We start from the raw sequence: 27,365 nt of genomic DNA, 5'->3' as shown, positions 1-27,365 counted from the left end.
GATAAAAAAATCCGGTTTCGCGGCGGAGAGCCTAAAACGCTCACCGCCGCTCACGGCCGGACCCGGTCTATGGTTTCCGTCTTCTGGCATGCAGAAAACGGAAACCATAGAACGGAGACCCTGAACGCAGGTGTGAACCTAGCGTAAGTAGTAGCTTTTAGAGATGAGCGATGAACTGTTCGGATCAGCCGATCCGAACAGCACGCTTGCATAGAAATGAATGGACGTAGCCGGCACGTGGGGGGTTAAGCGGCCGGCCGCCGTCAAAGCTGAAGTACCAGGTCCATTCATTTCTATGGAGTGTGCTGTTCGGATCGGCTGATCCGAACAGTACTCGCTCATCTCTAGTAGCTTTCTATCACAATCAAAGCCCTTTGACTCGTGTACAGGTCCGTACTCTAGATATGTATTACATGACCCTCGGGCTGTGCGACAGATAGATACATACAGTTATAGTGCAGAATGTCCTCTACTTGGCTACATGCACACGACCATTGCAGTGTACGGGTTAGTAAATAAGACACAGACGTCATACGGATTGGTATCTGTGTGTCATCTATGATCTTCACTGACTCATACATTAAAATGAATGGACTGAGTCGCTAATATGAATAGGTATAGACCTGTTCCATATTTCTCTTCACTATGGCCTGAACACACAGTGGCAAAAACTATGGCTTTTTTATGGGCCAATAGACATGAATGTGTTCTGTTCATATTTTGATCCACAATTGCATGGGGCCTTACTGTTCAGTATATGGAAGATAGTCTCAGATATAAATTATTACTGATATTACTGTACTCCGCTGTCTCCATCAGTCCCATAGGAGTGAATGGGGTGCTGGCCACATCCATACTACTGCTCCACACCTAGACACAAGGACTCCTGGTTTTCTTTTCTTTTTTTTTTGTGTAGATTATGAGCCCCATATAGGGATCATAGGGATCACAATGTACTTTTTTTTTTCCCCTATCAGTATGTCTTTGTAGAATGGGAGGAAATCCACACAAACACGGGGAGAACATACAAACTCCTTGCAGATGTTGTTCCTGGCGGGTTTCGAACCCTGGACTCCAGTGCTGCAAGGCTGTAGTGCTAACCACTGAGCCACCCTGCTGCCCAAGGACTCCTGGTTTTCGGACTAGTCCCCGTGTCCGTCCTGAAGCGATCATACATTTCTCACCTCTTCTGTGATCGCTGTTTGTTATAATGTAATATATAATATCTTTTTATTGGGACGTGTCTAATCCTTTCCGCTGCAGACCATTTCTGATCACAGCAGGCACAAGTCCGAGTCTCCCTGCAACTTTTTCATTTTTAATGTGTTGAGTAATTTGAGGTCTCTTTAAGGTATGTGCGCCTTATTCCTATTGAGTTCATGACTCGGAGGATAAAACACGAAGAGTGGACGGCTCAATTAATTGACAAAAGGAAGATTTTTTTTTTTCTTAGCTGCCCTAAAAAAGTTCTCGCTTGTCCTGTTTCAACACTCTTAAGTCAAGTAGGAGCGCAGCGTTCTTCTAATTCACTTCTCACTCCGAGGCTTCTCTTGTTCTGGTGGACAGCCACCGAATTCCTGCGACATTCCTCCTCAGCTCTTTATACCCCTCTCGCATCAATCCCAAGCCCTTAGTCCCATGAACCTGTGACCTCCGTCCACTACTTTTCTTTTTGTTTGTCACAGTCATTCCTCTCCTGGTATCCAACTGATGAAGACAGTGTTTTGTTTTTTTCCTAAATCTTATAGATTTTCTTGGTTTCTGCCGCTGTTTTATACATTGAAATTATTTTTTGTTTTTATATAATCGTACAGATTTCTATAACATTTGTTTTTATGTCTTTTATTGTAACAGATCTAATCATGGTTTAGTAAACCAATTGATGTCTTTTGTTTGTTTCCTTTGTTGGTTTGTTTGTTTCTTCCCATCTCTTTGTAACATTAAGGTGTTAAAGGGGTTGTCCAGGCCCCCCAGTTGGTTCTCATACTGATGACCCATCCTCAGGATCAGTTGTTCTGGCTACCCTCACTAGGAGCAGAGCTGCAGTACTGTGCCATGGCTGATATACGTAGGACAGATCCTTATTACTTCTGGAACAGTCCGTTGTAAAGCTAGCAATTACTTAGAAAACTGGAACAGCTGATCGGTGTGGGGTCCAGGTATCGGATTCTTAGGGGCATTCACAAGGAGGAAGTTGGTGCTGATTCTGGCACGATAACTCACAGCAGAATCCGCACTGGAAAAAAGACTCCCATTGATTTCAAAGGGTTACATTTTCTGCGCGGAACCCATTGAAATCAATGAGAGGCTTTTTGTCCCATTTATTTCCATGGGTTCCGCATAAAAAACGGAACCCATTGAAGTCAACGGCAGTCTTTTTTTTTTTCTTTTCCCCAGCGCTGATTCTGCCGCGAGTTATTGTGTCAGAATCGGCACCAACTTCCTCTGAGTGAATGCCCCCTTACTGACCAATACGAATGGCCTACGTAGCTGTTCAGATCACAGCTAACCATACTTTCTCTACTCCGGCATCTTCAGCCAATCTATGGTGATATCAGGGCCACACCAGTATAGAAATACTATCATGGCACACCAAACAATTGCCGCTGTACAGCACAATTGTTTTCAGCAGTGCTAAATAACACAGATTATACCCACTGGCATCATCAAATACATCCCCACATGTGCCAGATAAATACCATTGTTCAGCACTGTTGGGAGCTGCATTGTAATGCCTTTCCACCCCACCCCACTGGCAGTAGCAATGTAACCCCTTCCCCCATTGGCTTGCAGTACTGTGTCCTATCCAACAATTCCTCCTCGTACTGGCATTTCCGCCTCAGAGAAAACCCTCCTACCTCCACCTTATAAGAACTCCTCTGCTTCCAGTCCTGACTACGGCTGAACTGCCCTCTTGGGTAAAAGACTCCTGGTCACATGACTTGCTGTCTTCTATGGCAATCAAATTGAGTAATGGGTTAGTAATGGAGACCACTGGGACTCTCACTGATCCAGAAATGTGCTAACTATGGTTTTATCTTCTTGTTTTAGATCCTTGAAGACCTTGATGAGCAGATGTACATCATAAGTCTGCAGGAAGAAGCGTTGCAAAGAAAGCTAAATGGTATTTCTCTACATCTATCACATGTTGAGTGCTTTACATACAGTATGTCCAGTTCTTTTGTATAAATTCTCATGGTTTTTGACACATGGAGTTTTATGGGACAGGAAAAATGAATGAGGATGTCCAAGGCTCCATGTGTTTTGGATATTGAAGGCCTATCCACAGGATAGGCTTTTAGTATCTTATTGGTGAGGGTCCGACACCTGGACCCCAAAACAAGCTGATCTGGCTACTGGAGGCTTTACAAAGTGAATATGGCGAAAAGCAGCTCTGCACCTATTCAAATGGACCACTTGACTTGACCTCTGGACCATCGCCAAGAAGAGACAATCCTTTACGTGGTTTCTCTCTCGTAATTGCTCTCAAATTAAGTTAGAGGCCCTTTTATGTCCTCTGGCACCGGCGGTATTATATACCACTAGAAAGCTGACCATGCGCTTTGACGGTATGGCCCAGGTACCAGACATAGCACTGCCATTAGTACAAGGCTATTGAAGAGCAATGTAGAGGGGGTGTTCCTTATTGCCCAGCGATGACAATGAGCAGTAAGACCCGCCCTATTGACAGTGGAGGGATATGGGTGCCGAAAGCAACAGCACCGTAATCTCCAATGGCACTGAATTCATCACACTGTCAGCTTTCTAGCATCATATAATACTGCTGATGCCAGAGGCCATGAAAAGTTCTTTTTATATGGTATTCTCAATAGCTCAGACATAGCATCAAACGATCGTGGGGGTCTTAGCATCGGACCCTTACCAGCTTTGGAGAACATAATAATGTTGAGCTGCAGATAGATTCTCCAGCGATCATTTCCTACGTGGCAGTGATCCATAAGTGCAGAGTCCTATTTGCTAAGAAGTCATTGAGATGTATTGCTGGTAATCCAGAGACTACCAATGGAAGGACGTGGAGAGCCTGCTCGCATCCGCTAATCTCTGTTGTTGTAGTGTGTGTTGCTGGGGTTTCTGGGCACATATTTCACATATTTTGCCTCCATTTGTGTAGTTGAAAGTGCTTCGTTTAAGAATTGACAAATGGTGATTGATGGACAATAGATGGCCATTATTGTGTGGTCTGTCTTGAACAAGAGCTTTGTTTGTATGTTTATAGACCACATTCGTGTATTTCTTTAAACCGTAGACGACTATAAACCACCAAAAAAGGCTAATATATATTTATATATATATATATATATATATATATATATATATATATATATATATATATATATATATTATACACACATACACCGTATATGCTAGAGTATAAGCCAAATTTTTCAGCACAGTTTTTGTGCTGAAAAAGCCCCCCTCGGCTTATACTCGAGTCAGCAAAAAAAAAAAAATATATATTTTTTTTTAAGGAGGGGGGTCTATGACCAGCCACAATATCAATGTATAGACTCTCCCATAAAATAGTGCAAAAAAATAAAAGTTCTAAATCACTCCTTTCCCTAGAATATATACAAGACTAGAAAATGACTGTGAAACACATACACATTAGGTATCCCTGTGTCTGACAGTGCCCGGTCTACTGAATATAGGGGATCTGCAGTGCTCCTGTTCCGTTGGGAAGGGGTTAATAGGAGCACTGCAGATACCCTATATTCAGCCAGACTGAATACCAAGTGGGGGAAGAAAAAACAGTCCTCAAGCTCAGGGAAGGGGCAGACAGACAACCAAAACACCCCCTCCCCTTCCCCAGCAACTACTGCACCCAAAAACTCCGACCATTTTAATTTTTGAAATTTTCCAGTAGCTGCTGCATTTCCCCCCTCGGCTTATACTCGAGTCAATAAGTTTTCCCAGTTTTTTGTGGTAAAATTAGGGGCCTCGGCTTATATTCGGGTCGTCTTATACTCGAGTATATACGATATATATATATATATATATATATATATATATATATATATTAATGGGGAGATCAAAAACAAACGTCTATACACAGAAAAATGGTTGTAGAAAAATTCATATTTATTTATTAATGCATGAATAAAATCACATAAATAAGCATATTAACAAAGATACATATATGGTGTATGGGAAAAGACTAAAAGAAGTCGCAGTGCTGGAAATGCCCGCAAAAAAAGTGTGGTAAATGGCATCTCACAAAAATAGTATTATATACAAAGATACTCAAAGGATCTAGGCCCAGCACAAGTAACAAATAATATAGAAGGTAAGAGATACCTATTGGTAAATTATTATATCAGGCAGCAATAGACACAAGTTGTGCAGTAACAATTAACAAAAATAGAGAACTCCATATCACACAATAGTGTGCCTGTCCGATGTGTTTGCCTATATAGATAGACTTTGCCCGGGGGACCGGATATAATGATATTTTTTATTGCACTATACCTGTTTGCTTAAAGGGGTTGTCCCATCTCAAGCATCCTATCTATACTGCTAGCTTATGTGGATGTAAGACTTTTCCTAAATACATTGCTTCAACAAAACTGCTTTGTTTGGCCGCTATCTGAGATTCTTCACTTCATTGTTTACACTGCGTTTCCACAACCACGGACCTGGGGATGGTCTTATCTCTCCGCCCAGGACAAGTGACCTAGCTCCCTGCTCTCTGGCGGGGAGGGGGTAGCTGAATGCTTGGAGTAGTTTGTATTTCTGAGCCGTTTATCTCCGGCTCTTACAGTTATCAGGTCGGCTAATTGAATTTTGCTGATAAGGGCTGAGACAGGGAGTCTGTTACCTCTGTATGTAAACACAGACCTACGTTTATTGCAAGCTGACTCGTGGTCCTGTAGCATGTAAATTTGGGATTCTCATCACCTATCAAATCCAGCTCTGCTACATCAGCTTTATATTGTGCATCTTCCAGTGATACTGTGCTAATTTATTTACAACCATCCCTCATTACTGACTGCAAACATGTCCTGCTATGAAGAGAGATAGCGAAGCAAGTGAAACCCCACCCACCAATGTACCGAGGAAACCAGGAAGTGAACTGAGCATACAGCCTGCAAGATGGTGAACAGGCGAGTTGGGAATACCCCTTTAAATGGTCGGAGCTGCAGTATCAGACGCAGCAACATATACGGACATTGTTATTTACCACAGTGAAGGGGCCAGACTGCTCAGTGAGGGTTGATGTCCCTTTGTCCTTCTGGTCAGTAGGGCCATGGTGTCAGACCCTCACCAATCCTACATTGCTAGTGTTTTCCATCAAGTCTTTTTAGCGTTTACTGTTAGCAGAATTTGCCAGTTTAAACGGGTTGTCCATGACCTCGGGTGTGGACCTGCTGCCGGGTTGGATTGCTGAAGCAGCATCATGTAAGGTCTGGGACTGAGATAACAAAATGGTCATGTGACCAATAAGCAGACCAAATAAAAGACTTCAGCCCTTTCGGTCAGGTGATTGGCAGAGGTGCCAAGAGTCAGATCCCAATTGTAATATGGTAAGATAGGCTTTAAGGCTGGGGACACACTAGATATACTCACAGCAGGTTAGGTGCTGTATACTGGGCAGACGCTAAACCGTTGTGATGTACAGTAGCAGCCTGGTGGGTGACACATCACCAAACATCTAAGTTTAGAGGCTTCTTGGAGATCCTCTATAATTCCTGCCAGTGAGCCACTGCATAAAATCCCTGGGTTTTAACTGCTTTTTGGAATGATGGTTTTCAGAAAAACATGTGATGGGTTAGGTCAGTAGTTTGTACCATGTGCAGACCTGACCCACGCCCAGTGCTTTCTGGGAACTGGATGGTCACCTCTGCTGAGGAGCCTAAAACCTCATCTCAGTGCTAGTTAATAACTGTAGAAGTCAATGCAATGGTACAAAAAAAAAAAAACAACTTGGTTGAGTTTCAATATGTGAATTAAATCCAGTGAGGGGAGAAAAAGAAGTCAGAAGTGGAATTTGTGGTTAATGAGCAGGAGAAATAATGACTTACACTAATTAATGAGAAGCTAAAACATCAATTACATCAGCACACGGGCCAGATTTACTACTCCATCGATAGAGGATTGCTCAGCAAAATCTGATCCCGCACCGAAGGCTGCAGAGCCTGTGAAAGTGGACAAGAGGAGGAAGCTGCTAGTGTCACTGCCCCGGTGCACAGAAGTGGATTATCACATGAATGGACGCAACTGATGCCTCCACTTTCTACTTCAGTTCACCTGTTTCCCAGTGATGAAAGCTCTTCCGAATGGAGCACCATTAGTTCCCTTGACTTTAACCTTATGTACTAAATATTTTTAGTTGGTGAAAGGACAAGTTACTTAGATGATATCACAAGAGCACCGCTTGTCATCACACACTTGTTTTCGTTTCCTGCAGCCATTCACAATGGATTGTCTCCCGAGTGAACAATGCCTGGTTCAACAAGGAATAATCTGCATGCAAAATGCAATGCCAAATTGTTTCACGGTCAAGCAAGGTAGTAGGGGTTAAGAAGCAAGTAAAACAATAGTGCTGAATCCTCCTGGAGTTAGTAAGCTGTGCTGTAAAATTCAGTGTAGGATATGTAAAGAACTTATTTTGTGTACTGGTCAGGTAAAAATAAATGTACCTTAAAGAGATCCTATCATTAAAATGAAATTTTTTTTCTTGATAACACGTAGGAATAGCCTTAAGAAAGGCTATTCTTCTCTTACCTTTAGATGTCTTATCCGCGCCGCAGTTCGGTATAAATCCCGGTTTTCTTCGGTATGCAAATTAGTTCTCTCGCAGCACTGGGGGCGTCCCCAATGCTGCCAGAGAAATCTCCAGTGCCGCCTCCATCTTCTTTTGTAACGGCCTCTCCCTGCGTCTTCTTCCAGCGCTGGCTTCAAACTTCTAGGCATGCGCAGTCGACTAACTATGCATGCCCGCCTGGTGTAAGCGGCCATTTTGTTGTGGCCGCTTACACAGTAAGCAGGGGTAAGAAAAATGGCTACGTGCATGTGCAGTCGGCTCGGCCCGATGGCAGAGCCGACTGCGCATGCGTATAAGTTTGACTCGGCACTGGAGGAAGATGCGGGGAGAGGCCATTCCAGAAGAATATGGAGGCGGCACTGAAGAGTTCTCTTGCAGCATTGGGGACACCCCCAGTGCTGTTTGAGCGCTGGGGCCCGCCTCCAGTGCTGCCAGAGAACTTATTTGTATACTGAAGAAAACCGGGGTTTCTACCGAACGGCGGTGCGAAGAAGACATCTAAATTTAGCAGAAGAATAGCCTTTCTTAAGGCTATTCCTATGTAGTATATTACTTAAATAATGCTCTACTGGAGTCACCAGAATTGGAAGAAAATCACTGGAAATCTCTTGGGTATGTTCACGCAGCAGAATCTTTTCACGCTGAGAAATTTGGCTTCGGGAAATTTTAAAGCCGAATTTTTCTGCTTGACCAAATTCCACATCCAATTTCACACCTACCTGGTGGAATTTTCTGCCTCAAAAACCCGACATGTAGGTTTTTTTCTGTCCGCTTGAAAAGTCGGACATCTTTACAAGCAGACAGTGAAGGAAGGGCACGGAGTGCAAAAGAACTCACCCGATCGCCATTTAAATAAATGACAAGTTTCACGGACACAGTTTGTGTCCGCTCCTAATGTCCGTGCGAGATTTTGAATGGACACTAGGAGTGGACACTACCTGTCGGACACTGACGGTAGTGTGAACGCCCCCTAAGTTATGGCATTTTTCTCAGGTCAGCAGATTGAGGAGCAGCATCAGAAGATTCTTGATAGAGGATATAATCTTATCTGCAGTTATTTCTACCACTTTGATGCAGGCAGGAAAGTGTTAATGCGACGTTCTTACTACAAAGCTGTAAGTTCTGAGAGGCCGTACATCAGTACTTTGTTCTGAATACACTGAAGGATTAGTGCCTGTCTCTGCAAAGCCCAAAGTGTCTTTATCAGCAGACGTATTAATCAAAGGAACAAGCCGATAGTACTCTGGCACTTGCATCCTAATGCCAAGATGAAGACATTACGGCTATCGCTTTCTTTTTCACTTTGGATATTACTTCTGATCTTCAGTATATTGAAGGAAGATCAGAAATAATATACAGTATAAAATAGACTGCATATCCTGCCACTATATAGCATTATAGGTTTTATAGATTGTTAAAGTGTCACCTGATTAGACCTTGAACAGATACAGAGATTAGAGCCGTGTTAGGTTCTGTTCACACTAGTGTTTCCCAGCCCATCGGGCGTTCTGAAAACTTTGAGTAGCCTGCTTTATTATTACTGATGAATGAAACCCAACAGAGCTCCTCTAGGATTTCTTAATGTCCATTTACAAATAGATCCAGTAATAGGTGTCCTGACTCCATTACAAACCCTTATAGTGTAAGTTAAAGTAGAAGGGGCTGCATTGACATATGGTTGAAAATAGGGAGCAAGAGGGTCTTACAGAATGAAAGCCTCAAACTTGGACTTATGAGAATAAGGCAAGAGGATTCTGTGCCCAGCACTATTCTATGTGAATGAGGGTCCAGGTTAGTTAGTTTTTTATTCCATCAGTCAGAATGGCCATTTGAGACTTAGAAATTGATGAGCAATCCTTAGGGTAGGTCATCAGCATCACATTGGTGAGGGTCTGACATCCAATACCCCCACTGATCAGCTTATTAGAGAGACCACAGTGCTGTAGCCTATTCATTGCGCACCAGGCATAGTGCCCTACATTTTATACCTGTTGTGCTTGGTATTGCAGCTCAGCTTCTTTTACTTAAAGGGATTCTATCATTAAAATGACATTTTTTTCTCGCTCACACGTAGGAATAGCCTTAAGAAAGGCTATTCTTCTCGTACCTTTAGATGTCTTCTCTGCACCGCCGTTCAGTAGAAATCCCGGTTTTTGTCTGTATGCAAATTAGTTCTCTAGCAGCACTGGGGGCGGTCACCAGCGCTCAAACAGCACTGGGGGCGTCCCCAATGCTGCGAGCAAACTCTCCAGCACTGCCTCCATCTGCCTCTCTGACGGCCTCTCTGCGCGTCTTCTTCCAGAGCTGGGTTCAAACTTCTAGGCCTTGGGCAGAGCAGACTGCGCATGCCCAGGCCACAAGAAAAGTAAGCTGGTGTAAGCGACCATTTTCTTGTGGCCCGAGCATGCGCAGTTGGCTCTGCCCGAGGCCTAGAAAATTGAAAGCCAGGACAGAAGAAGACGCGCAGAGAGGCCGTTCCTGAAGAAGATAGAGGCGGAGCTGCAGAGTTCTCTCGCAACATTGGGGACAACCCAGTGCTGTTTTGAGTGCCGATGACCGCCCCCAGTGCTGCGAGAGAACTCATTTGCATATCGACAAAAATCAGATTATATACCGAACGTCGGCGCGGAGAAGACATCTAAAGGTAGGACAAGAATAGCCTTTCTTAAGAGGGGAGGGGGGGGGGGAAGGGAATTTGTCCAAGCGGGAGCAAGGAGTAGAGATTGGTTGCAAGAGGTGTAGGATTGGTGAGGTGAGTATCACTAACTTTGGTTTTGATGTTGAACCCCTTAATATTTTCTACATCTAAGGCAATCTTTATAAGTAACCTACATAGCGTCTCGCGCTTTACGGGAAAAGTCTTTATGTAGGAAACCTTTTGTGTAAATAATCCATAAACTAGCTGTGTAGTAAATGACCTGTGATGGACAAAGTCAAGGTGAAGCCTTTGAGTATAACGTTACCAGTACCTGAGCGTTGTGAGAATGATTATACCGCCATGCTGTAAAACATCAGGAATGTCAGCGCTTATCTTGTACACAAACAAATCCCTGACACTTTGCCTTTTGATTAACCCCGAGTGAATTCCTTAATATCTAATTACACCCAAATTATACATAGGAAGTTTCAGAAGAGCGCTGTAGCAAAATGTATAATTATGTGCCATCTTGCTCCGCGCCCAAGGGTTGGCTTTCAGTAAGCCAACACAATCAAGCGTTGCGATTTGTCAATGCAACTCCCCCAAAAACCAGATTGATGAAGGTAACTTTCCAACATCTTAAGTTTCACCTATAGCATCAGGCTTTTTATTGAGAATAAAGCAAAGGAAGAATTTTTTTTTTCTCCCCTCTATATTAAATTAAAATAAAAAAAAAAATGCCTGTGGCTATTGGTTTTCCAAAATCCACAGAGACGGGCGTGGCAGGATCAAAAAAATCTGGATTTGATCAAAGTTATTGGGTTAGACGGTATCTTTGCAAAGTTAACAAAGATGAAAGGTGCTGTTTTTATTGCACGCTAGTAACAGTGTAATTTCACACTAATTGGTGTAGAGATGCCAATCACCCGAAGGGAATGCAAATAGATACTCTTACTGTTTCCTTTGAGGTACGAGAACCCGATGTTGGGGCTGGAAGAAAAACAAAATAATACAGTTAAATTGACCTTAAATGAGCTGCTTTGTGGTTTGTATGGAGAATCCGTCATTTTTGTAGAACTAGTCCAAGCAAGCCGTGTCTACCAACTTGATCTATTGGCTAGACTGCGATGACACAATATAATGGGCACTTCTACGGGATGTTCTGGTGCCTTGATTTGTGCCATTTAATCCCCCCGGAATAATAATCTGCCCATCAATTTATCTGAGTGCTCCTACCATTGAACAAGAGATCAGAGGTCCCATGTTCCCCATTTCCATGGAGTGTTGCTCGTCCACGGTCTGTGGGACTGGTGAAGATGGCCATTCACTGTACTTGGCTATATAGAGGGAGAGGGATATCTACCACTGCTCTATTCATATAGGGAAAATGGGAGCCCTGTACTTGTCAACATGAAGGTCATAGCGGTTGAACATTTTGGGAAAACCCTGTTCTAGGTCAGATTAGATTATTAAGCTGGATTCTTGGGACATCAATATTAGATCTGTGAGGGTCCGACACTTGGACCTCCGCAGGGCAGGAGACTCATGCCACTCACTTGCTTTACAAACTGTAGCGCATGTTACTGTAGTGCTGCCCCATAGACTTCATTGCAGTACCTACACCCACCACAACAATTTGTACAGAAAGTGAGCAGTGCTCCTAAGGACAGGCTATCAATCTTAGGAACCGGATAACCACTTTAATGTGCTTGCTGAATGTATTGGCAGTAAACTTTTAATGCGCTTCAAATATCTTAGCTATCTGTAAATGATCTCTTTCCATAAATAGGACTTTGAGGAGGTCTTCCAGCCCAGATTTCTCACCACTTTCCGGCCTTGTGCATGCTGTGGAGCTTCAGTTTTCCGCCACTGTACTCACTGATTTAATTAATGTACCCATATACCTTTAGCAGGGTTTTCAGTGATTTCTGGGTGTCTCTGGGAGCTCCTGGTATCGTCTGCATTTGTTTAGTAGGTTCAGCTTCCTGCTATGTAACTTCCACGCTAGCTGCCTCTCACCTCAGTTTCCCTCCCTGTCTTTCTAGCAATCCCACCCACTACTAGACCTTCCCTACTTACTTACGTTCCATTTCTGGGAACGGGGAAACTGATCGTCACCAGATAACCAATATACATTTTTTTTTATTATTATTTAGAAAGTAGGAGGGTGTTTACATTAGTGTAGGGCTTTCCATTTATCCCAGACAACCCCTTTAATTCCCAAAGTGCTACACAAATATCTGATAACATGGTCAGTAATACATAGTTTTATTTTTATTTTTTTACTCTTGGCTCGATAAGCTGCCACTAGAAGATTCTTGCTACCTTCTTCTTCTTAAGAACCCATGCACACTTAGCCAACAGCTGTCTTAGGCTAAGTTCAGATGGCAGAAAATGGTGATGAATTTGAGGTGAACGTCTGTCTTCTTTATTTTCTAGTTCGGCTTTCCAATGGTGACTAGGCTCAGATGAATGGGAGCAAATAACTTCTAGCCGTGGAATCCACAGCAATGTCAAGCGTAGTGTCCTGCACTGGTCTTATCCTGCTATTGTTTGTAAAGGAAGAGGCAGAATCTGGGGGAAATCTGCCACTGATTTTGGGAATCTTAGATGTATGGAAAGTCTTAATGATCTAAGATATTAACCTTTCATTTCTGTCTGTAGTTTTTGCAGCAATATGATTATAAAGCATTTAGATTGTGATGTTTTTTTGTTTTGTTTTTTTGTCTCCCCTTAGGAGGAAATTCTATAGTAGACAACAACCTGAAGAGGATTGAACATGATCTTATGAATGCAAAGGCTATGAAATCCAAACTTGGTAAGTAAATATACAACTTGGTAGCCCTATATGTGCTTGACAAACACTGTGTCATTAAAGGATACTTTAAGGCTAAAGCCCCATGGGCTGTATCCGCAGCACTACAGCGCTGCGGGAAGAACAGCTGCGTGAACGCTTTTAAGAGAAAAGTTCACAGAGTTTTCCTCTGCGGACTTTCTCTTACCATTATATCTATGGGAAAGCCGCCGGTGTTTCCGTAGATATAATTGACATGCTGCGATTTGCAAAGCCGCAGCGGCTTTGCAAATCTAAGAGTGTCCGCGCTGCGATCTTTTCCGCAAAGTGTGGATGGGATTCGCATGAATTTCATCCACTTTGTCTGCACTGTACAACGCCACGATTTACCCCGCATTGTCTCTACTGCGGGCAAATCATGGCGTTTCCGGTCCGTGGGGCCCCGGCCTAAGGCTCCATGTACACGACCATAGATTTTGCGGCCGTGTGTCCGTTATATATGCAAGCACCGAAAATGATAAAATATATCTTTTTTTTTTTTCCCTTCATTTGTGGCAAAGACAGTTTTAAGGGCTAGTTCACACGTGGGCAAAGGGGAGGTTTTTGACAGCGGAATTCGCTTCAAAAACCTCTCCTTTAACATGGTGGTCTATGTAAACCACTAGCTTTTTTTTTCCTCCTAGCGTTTTCCGCCTGAAGAAGCGACATGACCTTTCTTCAGGCGGAAAACGCCTGAAGAATTGCATAGAAGTGAATGGGAGGCGAAAACCGCGCGGTAAAAAACCGCGCGGTTTTTTTGCACAGAAAACCACGCGGTTTTTTGCAAAAAACCGCGCGGTTTTCGCCTGCAGTTTCTATAGCACATATAGGAAAAAAAAACCCTAGCGAAAACTGCGTCAAAAACCTCGTCAAAAACCGCGTGGAATGCAAAAAACAGCGTCAAAAAAACTCCCCGAGGTTTTTTACCTCGCACAAATAAGCTAGGCGGTTTTCACGTGTGAACTGACCCTTAGGAGATCTTACAAGGTTTTTTGTGGAAACATGATTGCGGATGACATACTGACATGTTTTGTTTTTTCTTGGACAGTAAAAACCACTATGTGGTCCAGGCCTATCTCCTGTTAACACGGTAAGGGCTTGTTCACACAGAGTCTCTTGGCAGCAGATTTTGATGTGGAATCCACCTCAAAATCAGCTGCCAAAAATGGCTCCCATTGACTTCAATGGGAGCCGCTCGCTTCTTGTTTTCCACTAGCTAGTAGCGGAAAAAAGAAGAGAGCTGCCTTTTCTTGCCGCGGATTCCAGCCCATTCAGTTGGGCCTAATCTGGAGCAGAATGCCGCGACAGAATGTGTACACGCGGAATTCATAGAACTCTGTGTGAACTAGCCCTTATACTGTGTACCTGCAAGCTATATAGGACTATATGTAGAGTTTACACCAGTTACAAAGACACCAGTAGAGATGGGCAGATGTGTGAAAATTGGCTTAAAACTTCAGTAGTAAAGAGGCTGAAATTGTAAAATACAGATACATATTTTAGTTTCCGTATGGAGTTACTACAGCTCTGAAAATGCCATCAAAATTCACGTTATTCAAAGTAAAAAATGCCCCTCCAAAATGATCATTTCACTTTGTCATTTGGTCATGTTTGTTACTATGGTGTAATTTTATGAATCTTTACGTTTTTTGTTTTTTTTTTAAATCTAAAGAAAGACGCAAGAAAGCTTCAGCCTGGGAGAGGAACTTGGTCTATCCAGCTGTAATGATATTACTTCTCATTGCAACGGTAATAACATTCTGCCTTACTTTCTGTAAAATACAGTGAATTAAAGGGGTTGCCCAGTTTTATTGTGTTATGATTGATGTCCTGTCCTCAGGATAGGTCATTAGTTAAAAAAAAAATCAATGGGGGTTCAAGGAGTAACGGTGCTGTTTTTTTTTCATAGCGGCCGTGCATTGTATTTAGAGCCCTGTCCTATAGAAGTGAAAGGGATGAGGTTGTAGTTACAGCACATGGCCACTATGAAACGGCGAACTATCCTAAGGAACTGGTTAGCCACTTTAAGACCATGTTAAGATGGATGACCTTTCCTTGAGAAAAATTAGTAGCTGAAATCCGAAGGTGACACTCTGATGTCAGCCATGTATTTCCAGTATAATGTGCAGCCAATCCTCCTACAGAATCTGCTTCAAGAAACAACGTCATTTACCAATGTGCCCAGAAAAAATATGTGAGCATATAAACAGCAACACCATCCTCCCTTGAAAACAATTGGATGGGTATTCCACTCCAAAATCTGTGTGTATATACAGCTGTGTGGTCCGTGTCTTCACTACTTTGCATTTGTCTTTTCAGTCCTTCTCTGTGATTTTGGTGTCCCTGAACATCCTGCGCCTACTGGTAGATGAAACTGCAATGCCAAAGGGTTCAAAGGTACAAGGATCAGAAAATGTGTGAATAAGATATTTCACAAAGCGAATCCCATTCCCACACCGCAGGAAAATAAGCACAGCAGGCACGCTGCGATTTCCAAAACCCTTGCGCTTTTGAAAATTACAGAATGTCTAATATACCTATGGAAACGCCGGCGTTTTCCCTGTAGGTGTAATGGAACCAGAAAGTCCATGGAGGAAACCTCTGTGGACTTTCTGTGAAAAGCGCTGCAGGAAAAACTGCGATGCATTGTCGCCACGACGGTTTTTCCCGCAGTGCTTTGTTTCTACAGCCTTACCTTTACACTAAAATCTGTGAAGGGGGTGTAGAGATTTAATTGCTTATTAGAGATGAGCGAACACTGTTCGGATCAGCCGATGCGAACACTGTTCGGATCAGCCGATCCGAACAGCACGCACCCATAGAATTGAATGGAAGCACCTGTGACGCTGGCCAGCCACCAGCAAAGTCAGCGTCACAGGTGTTTTCATTCATTTCTACGCTCATCGCTCATCTCTATTGCTTATTTAAAAAAAAAAAAAAAAAAAGTTGACTGTCACAGTTTATGGTCCCGCTTCTGCTCTAATATAGGACTATAAACTAAATCCTGCCTTCAGTTTTTAGTAGAAGGCAGAGATATTCAGATGTCAAAATTGCAAATAACATTATTGTTGTTCTCCAGGCCCGTATGTGGATTATAGAATTTTATTTATTTATTTTAATGTAGATTGTGAGCCCCATATAGGGATCACAATGTACATTATTTTTCCTATCAGTATGTCTTTGTAGAATGGGAGGAAATCCACACAAACACGGGGAGAACATACAAACTGCTTGCAGATGGTTTTTTGCCCTTGGTGGGATTTGAACCCAGGACTCCAGCGCTGCAAGGCTACAGTGCTAATCACTGAGCCACCATGCTGCCCCCTGGATTATAGAATTTTATATTCACTGCTCATACTGGACTTTCTGACCATGTTGGTCTTTGCATAACATTTGCCTTTGAAATATTTAATTTTCTTTTAACCTTGGAAAATATTGTCCTCCTGTCTACACTACCCAAACGGAAGGAATTGAATTTCCTCCCTTTATGAAATAATCTGTACGCTTTTTTTTTTTTGTCTCTCTACCTGAAATTACCGCTGAGCTTTTGCTTGTCGGTTTTGTATTTGTGTAGAAACCTGCACAGGTGTAAGGAACAATTTCATGAAACAAGCTGTTGTCTGCATTTACATTTTTTGGCATCGGCGGCACATTCCCCTTCAGAACCTGTCCTAGATTTTTTCATGATACCTGTACGACAGCTTTGGTGCATGTCTGCGAGTCAGAAAAAGAAGCTGGATCTCGGCCAGGGCTCTGATCTCATCGCGTGGAGGAATTAATTTATGTTCCGCAAGAATCATTAGTCCATTCTTAAAGAACTTCTTTTCCCTTGTAGTTGTTCTTCACAATTTCAGATAGTGTTTTTTTTTTTCTTTTTTCAATTTAAAGGGGATGCTGCAAATTTATTATGTTGAGGTTGTTTTTTTTAAATAATTTTTTTGCCCGGACAACCTCTTAAAGAATGTATTTATTTTGCGTAGACATATGTGATATGTTTGCATGATAATTTCACCTTAGTGCAGTTTGTATGAACAGGAGGTCAAGTCTATTAGAGGCCTAGTCTGACTCCCATAGAAGTGCATTGGTAGCTTAACCTCTTGTGCAGCAGCAAAGCAGAAGGCAGGTCAGTGCTCCAGAGGAGAGCACATAACCTCACATTACAGCACATCATTCACTAATATTACACTACACACTAACTCATTTTCAAATGGAGGGGGACAGAAGTGACCGACTGCTAGAAACACTATTTATTTTTCTAATAGGTTGAAAATGATTTCCATTTTCTTAATTCTGGATTTGATGTTGCTCAGAGCTTAGTTTTTCTGAATCCAAGTTCCAAATACCCTTTCATAGACGGATGTAATTGGAGACAGGCAATGGAGAAGAGGATCCGCACTCAAGGTCGTACAGGAAAACCCAAAGGTCAATTTTGTAGACAAAGATGGCTTTAATGAACTTATAACAGTACAGCACAACGCGTTTCGGGCTGTAGATAGACCCTTTCTCAAGTGCAAAATCACATAAACACGTCTACAAAATTGACCTTTGGGTTTTCCTGTACGACCTTGAGCGCAGAGCCTCTTCTCCATTGCCCGTCTCCAATTGCCTCCCGGTTCATCCGGTGTCCATAGATGGAACTGCTGCCACTCTCACAAGAACTACGCACTATACATTTGTGCTTTTGGGTATTATGATCCATCACAACCCCACCAGGTGAGAGGCCAACTGCTAGTACTTTTCTATAAATCAATGATCCCAACAGTATAATACTACACTTAGTGCGCTCGGTGTCTCTGTTCTCTTTTGCATAGACAGATGTAAAGGATGACATGCTAGTAACTAAATGGATCTGCTTATATGTCATTTGTAACTATGGGTATGCACACTTATTAATGATATTTTACTGAATTTTGTACGACTATTGTAAAAAAATCTACATACCTATTTTTGTCCCCAGGGACCAGGTATTGGAAATGCATCATTGTTCACATTTGGATTTGCTGGAGCTGCGCTGGAAATCATTTTAATTTTGTATCCTTTAGTATTGTGGCTCACCTATGTGTATGCGATTTATTATTTATTATAGGCTTACATTTTGTTTTTGTATCGAATCTCATCAATAATACGTGACTTCCGAGTGTAAAAGTATAGATCCGGAGCCGGCAAATGATGATAAAGCGTTTGGTTATAGTGTAAGTGTATTCAGTGGAGACCAATATCTAGTTTATAAACAAAAATGATAGTGGAAGATCGATCAATCTGATAAGGGGAGGGCAGCCATTTTCATCTTTATAGTTCAATGACTTTATTTCACACCAGAGGGATGTTGTGTAAAGATGTGTTGTCATAGATGCCTTCCTTGACACAAAGCAGTCCCCTTAAAGGGATTCTACCATTAAAACTTTTTTTTGTGGATAAGACGTCGAAATAGCCTTTAGAAAGGCTATTCGTCTCTTACCTTTAGCCGTGGTCTCCACCGTTCCTTAGAAATACTGTTTTTTACCGGTGTGCAAATGAGTTCTCCTGCAGCGATGGGGCGGGCCCCAGCGCTCAAACAGCGATGACGGCGTCCCCACCGCTGCCAGAGAAGTGTCTCCAAGCGCCGCCTCCTTTTTCGTCCGCCGTGTCATCTTCAATGTCTTCTGGCGTAGGCTCGTACCTTCTAGCAGAGCAAAGCAGACTGCGCAGGTGCACAGGTCACGGGAAAATGGCCGCTTGCACAGTATTGTTAGCGGCCATTTTCCCGTGGCCTGTACGCCTGCGCAGTCTGCTCTGCTCTGCTCTGCCAGGTTACAAGCCTGCGCCGGAAGAAGACATTGAACATGATGCGGCGGACGAAGAAGGAGGCGGCGCTTGGAGACACTTCTCTGGCAGCGGTGGGGACGCCCTCATCACTGTTTGAGCGCTGGGGCCCGCCACCATCGGTGCGAGAGAACTCATTTGCATAGCGGTAAAAACTGGTATTTCTGAGGAACGGCGCGGCAGAGACCATGTCTAAAGGTAAGAGACGAATAGCCTTTCTAAAGGCTATTCCGACGTCTTATCCACAAAAAAAAAAAGTTTTAATGGTAGAATCCCTTTAAAGAGAACCTTTCATGACCTCGGGCACATGCGATTTTATACATCACTAGAAAGCTGACTGTGCGCTGAATTCGGCGCAATGTCGGCTTTCTCCTTATATTCCCCGGAAAGACATATTGTTGCCGACAGTATATTGGAAAATTGTATCACTTTTCATTAATGAACAATAACATTTGTTATTCAACATTTGTTTTGAAATCAAGGACCCCTTTAAGGCTGAGGCTCCACATTGCAGAAACACAGCTTCTTTTGCTGCAGATTTTGTTTCATTTTCTTTTTAACCACACCCAAGAATGGCTACAAAAGGAATGGGAGATATATAGGAGGCTCTTATACTTCTCCCGTTCTGCTCAATCCACTCCGAGCTTTGGCTCAAAAAACTACAGAAAAATCTGCAACAAAAAAAGCTGCATTTCTGCAATGTGCCTCTCATTCATTTCATTTCAATGGGGTTTGCAAGGAGTTTTCTTGACAGTAAGTCATGACTCTGTTTTTCCTCTAAGGCCTCGTTCACATCTGCGTTGTTATTCCGTCCACATGAGGACCGCCCAAACGGAATACTGAACGCAACTGCAAGCGGTGTGCCAATGAAAGCACACTGATCCCATAGAATATAATGGGGTCTGTGTGCTTACCGCCAGATCACCGCAGGGGTCATGCAGACAGGAAAGTAGTTCACAATCTACTTTCCTGTCCGCATGACTTGTGCGGGCAGCGCGCGGAAAAAGCACATGGACCCTATTATAGTCTATGGGGTCCGTGTGCTTTTACTGCACAGCGCTTGCCAGTGTGTTTGGTATTCCATCCCCATGCAGACTCCTCCGGATGGAATACCAACACAGATGTGAACCGAGCATAACTTAAAAATCACAGGAAAAAATCTGCGTGAATGTCATTGAAAAGAATAGGAGAGTTGGGAGGTGAATTTGACCTCAAATCCATCTGCAAAAAAACTTTCTGTGAACTTACCTATATACACCGTATTGTCTCTTCACTCCTGTAGGAACAAACATATTGTTTGTAAAATGACCAATGACCTATTTTTTTGTACTTACCAGTTTCTAACAGAGGTTTTAAGGAAATTGGATTAGTGACAATGAGAACACTTTCGTATTTAGTCTTGTCTTGCAGCCTGCAGGTGTCGCTGCCATCATTGTAACAGAAGACCATTTATCATCAGAGAGAGAGCGAGGGACACGAGCAATGACCTGGTTATGGTTGTAATTCTACGTACAGCTTCTACAGGCATTACTAATCCTCATCAATATGCTTGTGGCTTTACTTTTACAGAAATTGGTATTCTACGCTCTGACATCCATGCTTGTACTGTAGAAGGACGTATACTCTGTGCATGTTATATACAGCTGACCATCCTAACAGTGGAGATCAGGAAAAGCTCTGCCCTCCATCTCCACCTTCTAAAATGTTCCTTCTCCTTAGTGCCAGGCTGTTCAGGACATTGTCGCCAGCTCCATTCACCTTAATGGGTCTAGCTGCGCAGTGTTGTGTAGGGGCGCCACTTTGCATAGGAAAACTTATGACGAGGACGTAGTAGTGTCCCAGCTCTATACAATCTTATTATCAGCATCAATGTGTATCACAGAGTTCAGACTCTTGCTAGTTAGAAAAGGATGCAATATTGTAGCACTTTCTAGGAATAGAAAATCCCTTTAGGGTGCACTCACACGGAGGAAAATGGCGCTGAATTTGGTGTGGAATCTGTGTCAGCGCTGAAAAAAAAAGCATCCCATTGACTTGAATTGGTTCCTTTAGCAGAAAAAGAAACCCATTGATGTCAATGGGAGGATTTTTTTTCAGCGCTGAATCTGACGGGGATTCCACACCAAATTCAGCGCCATTTTCCTCCGCGTGAGTGCACGCTTAAACTGTAGTCGACACCATTTATAGGGGTTTTAATACATGTTTAATACTGTGCTTTATCCACAGGTGATCATTTGCAGTGGCTTAGTAAATCTCCACTGGTGTCTTCAGATTCTTTCACTTCTGTCCCTTGGATTGATGGGTGGGTGGGTGTGTATCCATCTGGTTAGCATCAGGGGGTTATAGAGTAATTCTATAAATCTGTATCATTATTCTGTCTCTGTTACCTTGACTCTCACGCAGCTATCTGATGGTTTCCTCTGTAGTTGGCTTCTACAGCCTCTGGTTTTTTGGAAGTTTCACACCCAGGAAAGATGACACAACAATGACAAAGGTAATGGTCACCCTATACAGCGACTGCACTCATCTGCGTTTTAGTAGCTACTTTCAATGCTGTATGCCTGCTGTAGCCCTCTAAGACAAGCAAATCTATGGACAACAAAGAAAAGAAATCTCACTTTACCATGTTTGTCACCATAAATCCAGAAGAAGCGCTAGAAAATGGTGCAAAACATTACCACAAGTGATGACATTAATACAAATGTGGCAAAGCTTAACTAAGGATAGGTCATCAATACCAGATCTGTTCTCAGCACCTCATATACAGAGAATGGGACAGGAAGCAGACAGTGCTGTTCTGTTTGTAGTGGTCAGATCAGGTACTGCACATCGGCTTAGTTAAGATTGAAATGAATGGGAGCAGAAGTCACTGGACCACAGGTAGAAGAGAGCTGTCTGCTGCCTGCTCCATTCTCTGCACCAGCTACTGAGAATAGGTGATTGGGGGACAGGGAGTGTCGGATGTCAGGCCCCCTACCAATCTCCTATTCAAGAGCTATCCATCGGGAATGTCAGCAATTATTTTTAACCCAAATAAACAATTTTAGCAAACTGTGACGCTAAATGAACACCGTTGTGTGCATGTATGATGTCATGACGGCGTCCGTGTACCATCCATGCTTTCCATGGACCCATACACTTCAATGAATGAAGCCAGGCTGCAAAAAGGACCATAATAAGCTATATTGCGAGGTTTTACAGTCCCTGCATGGATCTGTGAACATCACAGTTGTGTGTATGGGGTCTTGGACACGAATGGGCCTGTGTGCTATACCAAAGACCAAAAAATCTGGCCCCATGCATGTAGCCTAACTTAACTATTCCATTGACTTTTGTTGAAGTTCTCTCCCTGCAGCCAGATATCAGATTCTGGATAAAGTTTGCTAGTACACATTCAGGCAATTCTTGCTTCAGATCTAGAGCACATTTCCCTCTCGTTGTTACCCTAAGGTAACAGTCGCCCCTATGGCTGTTTCATTCGACCCCCTGTAAGTATTTCCCACTGTGAACCCACCGGCCGAGCGATTTAGTCATTGTTCCCAATGGCTCATTTGCAGCGATCAGTATTTGTTTGTAACCTCCGAAAAAACACAACAAACTGGAAGATTTCTTAAATGCCGAATGAGTGGGAAAAGTGGATGTGCGCTCTGTTTAATTTGGACGCCATCCATTCATTTGGTAAAAAAAAGAGAGGGCCTGCAATTACGGGGCTTGTTAACCAGCCATAGAAACAGTGAAAGGGAGTTTTCTTTCTTCCCAAAAGGACCGTATTGCTAATGAGTAACTTTGTGCGAACTGTACTTCACTCAGCCGGTCTGAAGTGTGAAGAACCTCGGCTACCGCCACGAATACAGACAGTCATTCACATTTAAATCATTAAAATAAGACTGGAGGGGCCCATTCATTTACGTCTTACAAGTTAGGGCTAATTTGACTTCGCACAATCTGACACCAGCCTGAGAAGAATGAAACTGTTAAGTAACGCTTTGACACAGATGTATACATTTATTTTTGTTGGATATTCCCACAAGCTGGCTGAGGAGGTCAGTAACTAAGGAGCAGCCATTGTCCAATTTAATTGCCTATATGACTTCCCCCCCAGTTTTCCTCCTTCTATCTCTTGTGTCTGGAGCTCTCCTAATACTCAGGGTCTCAGCTACGCTATAGTTCCTATACTAAAATTTCTCCTAGAAGTTAATGATTTGGAGAATCCATTTTATTTTAAGTAGCACCCCTTTAAATGGGACCTGTCGCCACCCTCAGTAATACGTGTAGGTCCTGTGACATAACAAGTTTGGAGCATGTTTTCTTAGAGGAACGGTGCACACTATTATTCCTCCTACAAATTTATGTTCAGCTGGGCTTTATGGTTCACCTTGTCAGAAGGGCGCGTCTTTACAAAACTGTTAACCCCTTAAAGAGGCCCTTTCATGTCCTCTAAAATATGGCGTGTTGTATACTACTGCAAAGCCGACCATGCGCTGAATTTTGTGCACTTTCAGTTTTGCAGGAATTACTGGCATTTATTTTAGTTACCAATATCACTGCACTGTCAGAGGGGCCAGCCTTACAGCTCAGCTTCCTTGCTGGGTGCTGAGAAAGCCGCTGTTACAGTACAAGTTTATACACTGTCTACCAGTAAGTATTTGGACACCCATGGAAATGAAGATATCTGCGCTCGTGATGTACGTCACGCCTTCCGCCATTAAATAGGAAACAGCATTGGCATTAGTCACATGCAAGAGGCCACGAAGTGCAGAAATGTCTGATTTCGAGAAAGGGGTAATTGTGGGACCACAGAAATGGTCGATCCTTAAGGGACATAGTAAGTGAACTGAATTACCCAAAATCGACAGTGACCTATGTGATTACGAAGTGGAAGGTGAACGGTGATTGTAGGAATGTGTCCCGAGTCGGCAGACCCCCGAAACTGGGATATAGAGACCAACGAGTGCTGGCCAGAGAAACCGCACCCAACCGATGGCTCACATACACCAGGAGTATCACCAGGCATCCGGGAGTATTGTGTCCATCAATACCATCCATAAGGAAGCATCTGCTGGGGTCTACCAACTATTGAATAGGAAGAAATGTTGTTTTTCTATTCTGCCACAGGGGTCCAAATACTTATTGGTAGACAGTGTAGAAGGGTATCTCCAGGGGGTCTTCCTCACCAGCTTCCAATGATGCTGATCTGTGAGGCCATTCCCTCTGACACTGCACTGATATTGCTGGACAAAACAAATGGCATTTTCTGGATTAATAACAGATGAACTGCTGAATAAAGAATTCTTAAAAAAGATCCAAAATGTCAGGGGAACTGACAGATCCTCGTTACCTGAGTTTCCATAAAACGTTGCTCATCCAAAATCCTATGACAATGTGTATGCACGAGGATACAGTCTGGTAAACATTTCTCCGAATATAAATGAAAAAGTGTGTCCACTGTACCTTCACCATTAGGCTGAGTTCACACGGTATTCTGGTCAGGATTTTGGGAGCCGGTCAGTTCTTTTTTCTGGTAGCGGTTTGTTCCGTCTCCCAGAAAAAAGAACGGACATGCTGATTCTTCAGGCAGAGTCACATCGCGACTTCCGCCTGAAGACACTCCCTCCTCCCGACTAGGTCCATTCATTAAATTAAATTAAATTACCAATCTGGGTTGGTACACATGGAAATTGCTGGTCCTTATACTTTTTAAGCAAAAAGTTGGAGTGGATCACCTGACTTATTTATTTTGGCTGTTCAGTGTCAGTAAATTAACTTTATAAGGAGTGCACATGTTAAGCCCCCATTCATCCAGAATAAATAACCACACCAAACAGGTGATCCACTTTATTAACCCCACCATACAGTACAGTGGAAGAACCCATCTGATTGTGGCACCTCACCCGATGTGCCAGGGGCTGCCCACCCATAGACTAGGAATCTGTGGATCCCATAGACTAGGAATCGGGAATCGTTGGCAACCCTCATCAATATTTGTGGTTGCCCAAAACTGTCTAAACCAGCGACAAGCCACGTGTCCCTCCACAGGCAAGAAACCCTGTTGTGAAGATCCTGGTTATCTAGCTGTGGACAATACATACTCCTTACTCCATACTCCAATACATACTTTGTGAAATGCTGCAATCCCCTCTTACAAAATAGAACATTGCAATAAAACTTATATTAAGCGCTGTTTGGTTAACTGTGATGTAGAATTTAACCTCAGTTTTGGTGTCATATGAAAGACGAGATTCTCTTCTTTCATATGACACTAAGATTGCAGTGCATAATGTAATATACATGATATAAATATCCCAATTCCCTACTGTTTTCAATAAGAGATATCTCTGGAAATATAGTTGACACTGTTTCTCATCTTTCATACGACACCAAAATCCACTTTGTACGTTTTAGAATGTTATGAGATATACGTTAACTATTTTTAAGTCACCCTTCCCTCCCCTCATTTTCTCTAAATTTTACACAGCCCCATACTTCATACATGGTGAGTAATAATACAGAATCCAGGAAAAGAAGAAATGGATGCAACGATATTAACACATTCTATGTCCTTTCTATATCATGCCGCAATATACTTTACTAACTTTAGTGTACGGGCTTGTGTGAATTGATGAAAAAATGAGGAGACCCGTCAAACCATTATATCTGGGGCAATATAAAACATTAGAAGCTTGCTTTTTTTTTTCTTATGGTAGAGTTGGAAGGGACCTCAAGGGCCATCGGGTCCAACCCCCTGCGAGTGCAGGTTTTCCTAAATCATCCCAGCTATATGTTTATCCAGATTCCGCTTGAAGATTTCCATTGATGGAGCGCCCACCACCTCCCGTGGCAGCCTATTCCACTCTCTCACTACCCTCACTGTCAGAAAGTTTTTCCTAATGTCTAATCTGTATCTCTTTCCCTTTAGTTTCATCCCATTGCTTCTTGTACTTCCTTGTGCTAATGAGAATAGGGTAGATCCCTCTGCACTGTGACTACCTTTCAGATATTTGTAGACTGCTATTAAATCTCTCCTCAGTCTTCTCTTCTGCAAACTAAACAATCCCAGTTCTTTTAGCCGCTCCTCATAGGACATGGTTTGCAGACCTTCCACCATTTTGGTTGCTCTTCTCTGGACTTGCTCCAATATATCGATGTCTTTCTTGAATTGAGGCGCCCAGAACTGTACACAGTATTCCAGGTGTGGTCTGACCAGGGAAGAGTACAGCGGAATAATGACCTCTCTTGATCTAGATTCAATGTTTGTCTTAATACATCCCAGAATTTTATTAGCCTTTTTTGCAGCAGCACCGCACTGTTGGCTCATGTTGAATTTGTGATCTACTATTATGCCCAAGTCCTTTTCCCCTATGCTATCACTTAGTTCTATTCCTCCCATACTATATATGTTTTTTACATTTCTGTTACCCAGATGTAGAACTTTGCATTTGTCCCTGTTAAATACCATTTTGTTCGTCTCCGCCCATTGTTCCAGTGTGTCTAAGTCCTTTTGAATACACTCTCTCTCCTCTCTAGTGTTGGCTATTCCTCCTATCTTCGTATCATCTGCAAATTTTATGAGTTCCCCAATAATTCCATCGTCCAGATCATTTATAAAGATATTAAAAAGTACTGGGCCCAGAACAGAGCCCTGCGGCACCCCGCTTTTGACTTTCTTCCAGTTTGATGTGTAGCCATTTAGTATTGTGCCCGATCATTAAGCCAGTTGTGAATCCACCTAACTGATTTTTTGTCAAAGCCATACTTAATCATTTTTTCAATAAGAAGGTTATGTGATACTTTATCAAATGCCTTACTGAAGTCAAGATATACTATGTCCACAGCATTCCCTTGGTCCAACCATTCAGTGATTTTGTTGTAGAAGGAAATCAGGTTAGTCTGACAAGATTTATTGGTCCTAAAGCCGTGCTGGCTCTGGTTAATTAATGCCTTCCCATCCAGGTACCGAAGTAAATGTTCCTTGACAATTTGCTCAAAGATTTTTCCTGCTATCGAGGTCAGACTTACCGGCCTGTAATTTCCTGGATCGTCCCTTTTCCCCTTTTTGTAGATGGGGACAACATTTGCCCTTTTCCAATCTAAAGGGACCACTCCTGTTTCCCATGACTTACCGAAGATTATAGCAAGGGGTTCTGTTATTTCCTCTGCTATCTCTTTCAGGACTCTAGGGTGTAAATCATCTGGTCCTGGGGACTTGGTTTCCTGTAACTTGGCTAAGTGCTCTCTTACCAGACCTTTGCTTATAGTCAGCTTGGAGTCCTCCTTCCCCTCATGTCCATCACCATTAATGTCGATATTTC

The 27,365-nt window shown here is 42.8% G+C and overlaps 1 protein-coding gene across 3 annotated transcripts in view; it reads left to right on the top strand.

The window, feature by feature from the left end:
• The window catches only part of LMBR1 (limb development membrane protein 1), a 218,363-nt gene that overhangs the window by 64,255 nt on the left and 126,743 nt on the right, over positions 1-27,365 (top strand). For all 3 annotated transcript variants that reach the window (XM_075271540.1, XM_075271539.1, XM_075271541.1), the window contains 6 exons: positions 3,052-3,124; positions 13,159-13,239; positions 14,927-15,003; positions 15,574-15,651; positions 18,212-18,285; positions 21,460-21,550. In XM_075271540.1, the coding sequence (XP_075127641.1) occupies positions 3,052-3,124; positions 13,159-13,239; positions 14,927-15,003; positions 15,574-15,651; positions 18,212-18,285; positions 21,460-21,550 (474 nt within the window). The remainder of the gene's footprint in view (positions 1-3,051; positions 3,125-13,158; positions 13,240-14,926; positions 15,004-15,573; positions 15,652-18,211; positions 18,286-21,459; positions 21,551-27,365) is intronic.

This window comes from Leptodactylus fuscus, chromosome 4, assembly GCF_031893055.1.
Source record: "Leptodactylus fuscus isolate aLepFus1 chromosome 4, aLepFus1.hap2, whole genome shotgun sequence".
NCBI lineage: Eukaryota > Metazoa > Chordata > Amphibia > Anura > Leptodactylidae > Leptodactylus > Leptodactylus fuscus.
The sequence above is the reverse complement of the archived record's forward strand: the minus strand, read 5'-3'. Positions and strand labels throughout refer to the sequence as shown.